The sequence below is a fragment of the Mus caroli genome, unplaced genomic scaffold (assembly GCF_978045245.1).
Source record: "Mus caroli unplaced genomic scaffold, Mus_caroli_1 scaffold_3, whole genome shotgun sequence".
NCBI classification, from domain to species: domain Eukaryota; kingdom Metazoa; phylum Chordata; class Mammalia; order Rodentia; family Muridae; genus Mus; species Mus caroli.
In genome coordinates, this window is record NW_028227258.1 from 46,172,805 (window position 1) to 46,184,124 (window position 11,320).

An 11,320-nucleotide genomic window follows, 5' to 3' on the forward strand; every position below is an offset into this window, starting at 1 on the left:
AGGAAAGGGGATAACATTTGAAATGTAAATAAAGAAAATATCTGATTTAAAAAAAAGGAGGAAAAATAAACTTTTAAAAAATGTCTAGGCAAGTTTGTTTAAATTACTCCCTTATAAAATACGATTATTAATTAATATGTTTACATGTACATTATAAACACAACTGTATGTGAGGTGTGATTTCAAAATAGACCTATTACTGTTGAGAACCCTGGGTCATTTTTTAGTAGTACAGCTATTATAAAGAAAGCAATGTTGCCCCACTGTTGTGATTGACTCAAGGGTAACAAGCTCACATCTTATGTGCTGATATCCAGTGTTCACTGGCCCTGCAAAAATTAGCAAAAGTTAAAGGGTTTTTTTAGTTACATGGTTCTATGCAACACACAAATTATCACGAAACCATTAAGGAATGTATATCCTTAAGATCTTGGGTCTGGGCATACTTCCTCAACTCTGGCTTACATCACTTCCCCCTCACACCATGTCAACTGCTTTATGCACAATGCCTGGTTTCAACAGCTTCCTTTGAAGTCCTTTGTAATGTTAGTTGCTTTTCTGCTTCCAGCTTTCATGTCACATCTCAGAATGGACTCACTTGGTTATTCGGTGCTCAATGGTTATTTGTCAACTGACTTTCTTTGGCCTTTCTCTGTTTCTATGCTCTTTTCCTGTGTCTCTGCAAACGTGCTTCATACCACGTACCATTGTTATTGGTATATATTTATGTATGTGACTATCGGGTGATTTCTGCCTTTTCTAGTAGACTGCTGATTCTATGAGGTAGGTTGTGATGTTTCTTAACTATTCTAACTAACTAACTTAACTATTGGCTGAAGCATGTATCAATAATGGAACATGCATTTATTAAATTAAATGAATCAGTTTGGAGCCTATCATAACATGGGTATATAATAGAGATTTAACTTGTGTTTGTGAACAAATTGATGAAGTATATTTCCTTTTCACTATCACTATTGGAGTTACACTCATACCCCAATGGTAACACATCCTGGCATACTGCCTACAACTACAGCTGTAACCATCAACATACAGAGGTTATACACAAAAATGGAAATAACATGAATTCTTGACATTTTGGAGTAGGCTGAATCCTCCACCTTCTCATACTACACAAGCTTACATAAACTGAATTGAATGCAGTACAGTGAAGACATGGAAGGAAAGCACAATCTAAGAATGTGTAACAACTGTAAAATACAGCATTTCTGATTTATAAATCACAAAGATTATTTATTTCTATGAATTTCTATAGCTATCTATAGATGCAAACATATAAACCACATCTGGGTTGCCAGATGACTTTTGGATTATTGAGTTGTAGCCAACACCTCCATTCAACAGCCCTTCCTCAAATATCCCTTTCTTCCTGTTCTAGGATCTGTCGCCATGCTTAGTAAAATTGACTGATAGTCAACTTACTGCTTTTAGTACAACCGATATGTACAACACATAGCAATATGTGAATATATATACATATATATATTCATATATATGTGTATGTGTGTGTGTGTCTTTCTTCTAAAATTTTATGACTGCCTATAGGCCTTCTTTTTATTTATTAATACCGTTAATCTTCTTCTGTGTCTTGCTTGAGTATGAAACTTCATAGTTGAATAACTATACATATAATATATAAATTATTTCTATAGTTCAAAGAAATATTTATTTTATTACATTGATTAAGAGACAAATCACTGTTTCTAATTGCTAATTAAAAGGCTGATTAATCCCCAATAATATGCAAAAAAGAGGGCAGGAATATTTATATCAAATGTTTTTATAGGCTGATTTTTTAATTTCCTTTTATACTCAAGGAGAAAAATTATTTATGACCACCATCAGATCAAACACATTGCTCCAAGTGTTCAAGCCAGATATAGTCATAAAGACAACAGATACTATCAATAGCTGAGAATGTCCAAAGATATCTTTGGAAAGAATTGGTGAATGCTTTTTCAAATACTGGAAGCAAGATCCGATTTATCTGTTACTATAAAATGAATATGTGAATAATGGAGGCCATGTAGACAGCCAGGATGATGAAGCCCATGCCTGAAGTACACAGACCTAAACTCAATCCTCAGAATTCCCTAAAAAAGCAAGACATGGTGAAATATACTTCTAATTCTAGCACATAGGAGAGAGATGGAGACGAGTGGATTCCTTGGAGATCCTGACCAGCCTAGGCTACTTGGAAAGAGACCCTTGGGTAGGGGTTCAAGGAAGAGATGGATATAGCCTTGGGAATAATAGCTTAGGATGTTCCCCCATTCACAGACAGACACAAACAATGAGAAGAAAAGAAATGTCGACATGGTAATGCACACCTTTGATCACAGGAATTGTTAGACAAAGCCAAGTGGATCTCTGTGAGTTGGAGGCCAGCCCTGTCTCCATTGTGAGTTTCAAGTCAGTACATAGCAAGACCCTGTCTCCTTAAAGAAAGAGAGAAGGAAGGGAAGGAAGGAAGAATAGGGGGAAAGAGAAGGTGGGAGGAACAAAGGAATGAAAATAAAGAGATGAGAGAGGGTGGGGAATAGAGAAAGGAGGAGGAGTCAGGGGAAGGGGAAGAAGAGAAGAAATAAGAGGAACAGAAGGAGAAATATAGTCATTGCTGGTACACTTACATGAGAAAGTCCTCACACTTTAACTTCACATGACTAACTTAACTAAATTTTTATCTTGTTCCACTCTTCTGGATGATGGAAGAAGGTAACTGCAAAACAAATTATGAATATATACGTGCTATCTGTCATCATGATAGCAACAGGAACACAAATAAAGTGTATCTATTATTATTTGTACAGAAACTTCAGGAAGAAAATTGACATATGAGGAATTTCAAAATAATGATAGTGTTTCAATTTTTGTTAGCCCTTCATCTTTTTCTGCATTCCTCATGTTGATTACATTCAAAGGATCTTTCTTAATAATCTGGGTTGGCACTTGTACACTGGAGGTAATAAACCAGTTCACAACCATCAATTCCTGAAAATAACTTGTTGCTTATTTCTATAGATTAGAAACAACAATTACTGAGCACCACTGTTAACTGAGCAAACCAATCAGATCATGAATCTACCAGATACAGTTTATTAAATTAGTGAGAGCAAAAATAACACTCATCAGCTTCTAGTAGCAATCTTTTTAGGTTGCTTTGTGACTTAGGTTTGGACAAAAAGTAAGAGCACTAGACTTTTACCATTAAACTTAAATGTAGGCCAAAAAGTAATTTTAATTGTAAGACTGTAGTTTAGCAAGACCTCTATTTAGTACCCCATTAGAGACACTCAGGGCATTTATACAGTTGACATGTTGTAAGATTTGCATACTAATTTTAGACATCAGTGCACCACAATCATAAGATAAACCAAAGGTTTATGAAAAACAGAAACTATCCATTGAAGTATGGAAGACAAATGCTAACACTCTGATACAAGACCATGCCTGACCCTTGAGTAGACAATATCTAATTATTTTCTGTTTACTAGTTATCACACAGATAATCAGGATCTTTTATGTCAGTTTATTCCTGGGAAATGGATCACAATGAAGAAATACTCTGCATAAAGTATACACAACACAGCCTGGTATATACCAAGCAAGTATGTAGTGTTAGTTGTTCAGAAGATATGAAGAAAAGTTTTGTAGATCTGTGATATTTGAGGTAAAGCTGAAGACATAAAGTATGAATGTGTCTGTGATGAGTAAGAAGAAAACAAATAGGGCTGCACTGACTGCTCTTCCAGAGGTCCTGAGTTCAATTCCCAGCAACCACGTGGTGGCTCACAACCATCTGTAATGGGATCCGATGTCCTCTTCTGGTGTGTCTGAAGACAGCGACAGTGTACTCACATACATAAAATAGAGAAGAAAACAAATAATTTAGAGAATCAGATCCAAAATCTGGAGAATAAAGACAAGAGCCTTTACCATGTCACAAATGCAGGGTCAGCAACAGTGTGACTGGAAGCATGAGAAAAGCTCTCTCATAGTCTGGACACACAGTTTCTCTATACCACATTAAGTCATTTCAACAGTAACTTTAGTTCTCAATGAAAATAAGTCACCATCAACATTTCAAAGGAACCACGACAGCAGGCTGTGCTGAGCTGTTAGACTCTAGTCTAAGAAGAAAAGACAAACACCAGTTCTATTGTTTTCCTGCAGAGGCTAAAACCACCAGGTATGAAAATGCAGGAGAGTTCCTAAGAGCCTTGTCCAAGATTGCAACTAGGGCTCTTTTTGGCAGTTACTCTTTCAGGAAGTTGTATGTGAAATCACAGTGAGAAGCAAAGCCAACCAGCACATGCCATGCCGTCTAGGGTTCGCTCTCTGAAGCCCGGATGTCAGTTTACCAGTGAGACAGAGGAAGGAAGCCTCTACTGATATTCTATGAGCTCAGATTCTGTGAATAGGGACCTTCATGTGCTGAACAGTCCAGGGCCATTCAAGAGCAATTAAATTTGGTTAAAATAAGAAAGAAATGCTTTTTAAGGGGGTGAGGGGGAAAAAAGAAAAGAGTGGGGTTTGAGGGGGTTGCATAAGTAGATCGCGCTAGGGCACTTTTACACAGGTTTGTTTAGTTCTCATTTGTCAAGCTGTATTTAAGCTGCTCTCTTACTCTGAAATCCGATAACCTTTCTTTTCTCTGAGTTCTTTCTGCTAAACTAATAGCACTGTCTCTAATTCCACAGCAGCAAGCAATGAGTTTGTTTTACCAGATAACAGTAGGCCTGGTGATCAGCCAATGTCTAAAGAACCATTAGCCAAGTCAGTAGTAAGCCAGAGACTGCAACTGATCGATAGATATTACTCTCTAAATCACTTTAGAATTGTCGTTTCATCTTCTCTGCAAGCTAAGCACTATTCATGTTATCCTGACACAACTGAAAATTAAAGAATAATTTTTAAAAAGAAACCTCTTACCCCAACAAATCAAACTATATTATGGTTGTGAAAGGAGAAGTGAATGTACTAGATGCATTCTAATAATATAGACATAATTTTAAATTAAAAGAAAAGCCATACTTTTTTTTTTATTAAATTGCAAGTAAAATTAAAAGTTCCAGTTTAGGAAGGATACAGGAAATGGCCCAGAATGTCACTTAAATAGACTGAAGTAAGAGAACTTAAGGAAGGTTGTGACATTTAAAACATCTGTGTTATGTCTCTCTCTCTTTACTAGGAAATAAAACTACTATAATTTGAAAATACTAGTAAAACAAAGCAAGCAAGCAAGCAAGGCAGGAGAAGGCAGGAAGGAGGGAGGAAGACAGACAGGGAGAGAGGAAGTTGCCTCTTTCCACTTTAGCCTAGGTCACATTTCCTCAGTGTTAAATGAGGGAAGTAAAGGCAGAAATGCAGAGCATGAATTCTTAGTGGTTACGTCAACCGCTCTTAATTACTTCTCCACAAATGACTGGTAGGAGAAAGTGTGCTTTTGAGACAATAAAATTCTGCCTTTGAAGTACCTAAAAATAAATCATTCAAAATTATTTAGAGTTAAGAATAAGACGCATTAGGCACAACCCTCATACACCTAAGTACTGTTAAATAATATTACAAGAACTCCTGATAAACCATTGCATCATAACTGCCTCAGGTTCCTAGGAACATTGACTTCTGAAAGAAGGGATGATCCTCCATTCAGAAGACATGAAGATACTATTTCTTGAAATTAATGTTGCGGTAAAAAAAATATTCTTTTCTTACTTGCTAACAATTACTGTTGTGATACCAGAAGTGCACAGTAGAGCAGACATCATGGCCAGCCATTTAGACAGGGTCCTTCCTTAATTAACTACACAGTTATTTCCAATGTAAAGGCTGTTTCTGTAGTTTCAAATATTTTAGCAATCCAGAATAACGACTTTTATTTGAATCTTAGCTACCATAGTCTCTCATTTTTTTTCAAAGTCAACTATATATTTAGAAAATGTTTAACATGTATGAAAGTGCAACATCATGATTCTGACACATAAATAAAAGTCTTACAATGAATATGATATTTATCATATGATTAGAATTGGTAGGAAAAGAGCAGAAATGACATATTCTCATATATATTCCATAAACATATTACACACATATATATATATAAGTATATGTGTGTAAGTATGTGTAATATATACATATATTGTGTTTGAAATTGAAATTGTGTTTTCTATTACTATTACTTTTATTACTATTGCTAAACACTATGTCTTCAACCAACAATAAATGTACACAAAAGTTTTTTAGAAATAGCTACCCTTTTTACTCCAGTGCTGGTAATCTGATGTTCAATTCACGTCCCTGGCTGCATTAGCAATATGTGCATGATCAAATAATGAGACATTGACTTTCTCCAAACTTAGGAAAGTGAAATTACATGCATTCCACCTGATTTTCTTATACTATCATATCAAGTACTGTCCTTCTTGCTAATCAAAACCCCAGCACATCACATTAACCTGGCCATGGCACCAAGTCTGAGATGTATATGAAAGAAAATGTGTATCAATATTATACAGTTTCATCTTACACACTCAGAAAACCTTTTACAATATTTAATGTTCCTTATGAGAAGGATTATTTAAAAAGCTCCATTCTGTGCCCCCGTTTCCTCTTGAGTAAAATGCAAAAGGACGCTGATTAGCACTTGCTGCAAATTCAAGCCCTAGAACTCTCAGGAGAGAGATTTTATCTGAGCACTTTTTACTCCTTTAAATAAGTCAGCCTGTGAAAAAGTACTCTTGAATTTCTTTTTTTAATAAACCATGATAAACAAACTAGAGTCTTAAAAAAAAACGAGTAAAATCTGCCTCGGGAAAAGATATTAGAAAATAAATTCCACCCACCCAATACAAAACTCAGTGGTATTTACCTTGTTGTGTTTTAAGACTAATTTAAACAGTGTTGCCCCCTTTATTTTAGTCACAAGCTCAGGAAAATAAGGAATCAAAAAAATTAAACAGTAAACAGTCATGCTGCCTCTTTACATATATTTCTCATTTTTACTTAATCTTGTTTCAAACTGTTGTAAATTACACATTATGATACTAAACCAAATGGGCAGTAGTTGAAAGAATCCTTGTTAACTAAATAAATACACAGCACTCCAACTAATCTTTGATATATAATCCATGCAAAAAAAAAAAGGTTCTACCCATGAGCTCTTACATTTTATTAAAAGACACAATATTAATTATCCTTCCAAGTACTGCACTTATTAGCAAGAGCATGCCTGCTGTTTTAATTATTCTAATTAAAGAACTACAGAGACAAGCCTGAGTTCTCACAGGTTGAATTAGCACACTCAGGAGCCAGCACCATTTCACCTGCTGATCCCGGGCACTCTAAAGAGCACTTCTGCAGCACTGACTGCTCAGGGTTGGCAAGCCATTAAAATCCCTCGTAGAACTTATCAACAGTTTACAAGACTCACTTGGCTTAACGGGTAAAGGTGGAAGGCCATTAGGATTGGGTTTTTTAGTTCAACTAGGTATGAGCAGTCACTGTATTAAGCTTTAGCCAGGTACTGTGTGATTTCAAACTCACACAATAAACTATGTATTTGAACACAGGCATAACTCAGTCACTGTAAATTTCACATACATCCCAGGCCCTGTTTATAGTAAGTTCTGAACTAATTATGCACACACTTAATCCCTGAATTCCGGAGGTGAAGCATAGGCAAATATAGCAAACATAAAACAGAAGTTAATGTCAATGAATACTCATTAAATAACAGCATTTCTCAGCCTCTCTCTCTCTCTCTCTCTCTCTCTCTCTCTCTTTCTCTCTCTCCCACTCCCCCTCCCTTCCTCCCTCCCCTGCCCCCGTGTGTGTGTGTGTGTGTGTGTGTGTGTGTGTGTGTGTGTGTGTGTGATTGTATGTGAAATCATAGTAGAGACTGTGTGTTGGAAACTTTCAAGTTACTTTAGATTCTCAAAGTCAAATAATATGTGAAGTCAACAGTCAACTTCATTAATCCATTCTCTTCCGAAAATAACTCCACAAAACCTTCTTGTATATATTGTTTTTAGAGTCTAAATTTATTATGAAAACATTATGAAATATTCTACAAAGTTTATAATAGTGTTTTAATTTTATATGAAAACCATCCCATTTTAAATGTTCTTTTGTTTAAGCCACTGAAGCATACGTACACATCTTTGGGAAACCTATTAAGTCAGTATAATACTAGAATAAGATACCTGCTTTAGAAAGCCATGTTAATTTTACTCAGCCCTTTAGCTACATTCCTAAATGCCAGAGACAAAGTTAGTTTCTCCTTCTTTAGTGACTGGGGAGTTGAGAGGGTGTTTCCTTTTTAAGTATTTATTTACTATTATTTCTTTTATGAATTTGAATAGGTTTAAAAAATGAAGGTCTACAAGATTGAATTAATAAAACAGTAGTTTTCCACTATGTAGAGAGTACCTGCCAACTTCATTAAAATAAACACCCAAATCTTGCCATGAAGTTATTTAATGACTTATACTATTTTCAAAATATTTCATTAGAAATAGCATGACCTGGTGCTTCACTTTTTCACATGCTCTTTAGTTTTATACAATAGGAAACATAATTTTGTGCAATGGATGTGATGGAGTACTGAGATATTTGCTAAAAGTGTTTCAGATGTGTTGTTAAGATTTCACATAGAAAATTAGAGCCTAAAAACATGGGAATCTGATTGACTTGAAACCCCAGTGTGAAAAAGCAAAGAAAATATCTCAAGGCAGAAAAGGCATTCAGGTAACCTCTATATGGGTAATCACTGCAGAATGTCTCAGATTCTGTACTCCTAAATAACTGTCACTAGAATATTCAAACTATTCAAGCTGTGTATGTGGACAAGCTGGGATAAAACAGCAATCTATTCTTCCTTAGGCAAGTAACATTTTGTTCAATATCACTAAGTAATAGACTTTCCTTTGCTGAAGAAAACCAGCAGAGGGCAGAACTGCTGTCCAAACTGCCCAACCCAAAAGAGGACAGAATACCAAAAAGTAAACTGCCAATTTTTGAGGTAGTCTACTTTCAAAGATGCTTATATTTATCCTTGAAGAAGTTGAAACGAATCAACATAAGTAGCCTCAATCATTGCAAAAAAAATCGAATTGAGCCCCACTGTGGCCTAGGGTCACCAGAGCTCATCACAGAATGAATGAGAAGCTGTCTGTTCCAGATGCTAGGGCTGGCCCCCCTGAAGTGCTAACTCTGTTTAGGGAACGCTCAGATTTGTGCAACAAGACCAAAGGCCAGGCTCAGGTTTCTACTAAACCTGTGCCTTCAGAGTTGGGTTGGCATTTCCAACCCCATTCTCTCCTCTCCTCTCTATTCCCCGCTTCTCTCTGCAGTCCTGACAAAGCTGGTTTTCTACTGTGAATTGCTCCGGCTCACCAACTCAAAGGGCTTTCTCCTGCCAGCCGAGTCTACAGCACCTAAGGGACCGCTGCAGCCAGATGCCTTTTCGGGAAAGGGCGGGGGCGGGGGAGGGAGGAGGCAAGCTGAGGGAGGAGTGAAGTCGCTTTCCCTCCTCCGGTACTGACAGGGCTACAGTCAGCTACACAGGTCTGGCCATTCAATATTTGGTAGTGCCACGTAGGAACTTTTTCCTTACCTTCCCCCTCCTATCCCAGGCCCCCTCCTCTTCCTCCCAATCCCTAGTCGTCTGCCCACCACCCCATTTGCTTGGAGACTTTCATCGCCCTCCAAGAGAGTTGTAGGTCCAACCTGCAAGAATAAGCTGTTTGGAGGGGACAAGGGATGAGTGAGGATGAGGGGGTCATGGAGAGGAGGGGGGCTAATCATCAGGGGAAACTGCCCCCCCCCCTTCTGCCCCGAGCACTCCTGAACTCCACTTTATCGTCTGGGAAATGTGTTCCGCTGAGAAGCATTTCAAAATGCCACACACAAAGTGCTCTCAATATTCTAGCTTCATCCCCCCTGGTTTCTCTTATATCCCCCAAAGTAAAAGCAGCCCGTTTTTCACTTCCTTGCAGACAAAGAAGTTTATCACAGTTCACTTTATACTCTTTCTCAGTATTTTCTCCTCAGTTCACCCTTCAAAAGATATCTCCTTTAGAACCCGAAGAAACCCAAAGATTGGTTCAAAGGACAGAGGACTCTGAGTAAAGACTGTTCTTGAAACAAAAGCTTTGTACCACTGCCTTCCTGTTCAAGGTAATTTTTTTTTCCTTTTTGCAAAGAAAATGAGAAGGGATGACGGGTGTTCTCTGCCTGCCCGGTGCCTGACAGATCTTTTAATCCTGCCACCTACCTCCTAGCCCATTACTGTCCCGCCTACATCCATCTTGCTGTTTCCAGTTTCCACACTTAACCTGGTAGCAACTACAATCTGGATTTTATTTAAAAGAAGTGGGGAGACGACAAGGGGGAAGAGCACAAAAAAAAGAAGAAAGCCGGGTGGCAATGTCCCACCTCCCCAAACTTTTTTTTTTCCTCCTTACCTCCTCTGACCTCTCTGGCTTGGAAGAGAAAAGTCAAGGCGAGGGTTGAGATGGTGAGATCCCAGATCCACCGTTTCGTTTTCCACCTGGACCAGGGCTCCATCTCCAAGCCCCACGCTCACGACTGTGAACCCACGAAATTGCCACTGCAGACCAACTTTGTCCCTTCCAAGGTGTCGCCTACGTTCGCTACACAGCCATCCGGAAGGGAAAGGGAGTTTAAAAAAAAAAAAAAAAAAGTCAAAGGGCTCTAATTTTTTTTTCTCCAATTTGATGGTTTGCTTCCTTCCTGTCTCTCGCCCCCTCCTCTCCCTCTGGGGTGGCCCGCAGGAGACTGCGACCCCGGGACCCGTCCTACGCCTGACCCTGCCTTCAGACTGAGGGCAGATGAAGGGTTTCAAGAAAAAAAGCTGAAAGCACTGAGCACCCCTAAAGGCTTCATGCTGTGGGTGGGCTGGACAAGAGGCTTGCGCAGCCCCCTCCTCCGCCCACTCCTCCCGCCTCCCGTGTGCCCGAGAAACTGACAAGCCGACTGAAGGTCATACCCAATCACAGGCCTCCCCGCAGCCTTGAGCCCGCCCAGTCTCTCCCTGGAGGATCCAGACTTCTGTGCAGGCCCAGCCCACCAGCCACCCTTCATCTTCCCTCTCCTCCCCCCTCCTCAAATCCCCCCCGAAAAGAAATGGGAGGGAGTTAGGCGGGACCAAAGCTGGACTCCTGCACTTTGGGAATGAAAGGAATTGCAGGACAGCCCCGCAGCACTCGGGACGTTCGAGTAGCTTCTGTATTCAATAAAAACCAAGCGCTCTACTTGCACGTCTGGGAATCCCTCT

At 38.7% G+C, this 11,320-nt stretch overlaps 1 protein-coding gene across 1 annotated transcript in view; it reads right to left on the minus strand.

Annotated features, from left to right (window-relative positions):
- Positions 1 to 10,679, minus strand: part of Col11a1 (collagen type XI alpha 1 chain) — a 186,192-nt gene extending 175,513 nt beyond the window's left edge. The window contains exon 1 of the mRNA XM_021159058.2: positions 10,488 to 10,679. Coding sequence (XP_021014717.1) covers positions 10,488 to 10,590 — 103 coding nt within the window. The 5' untranslated portion in view covers positions 10,591 to 10,679. The remainder of the gene's footprint in view (positions 1 to 10,487) is intronic.
- Between the last annotated feature and the right edge of the window lie 641 nt (positions 10,680 to 11,320).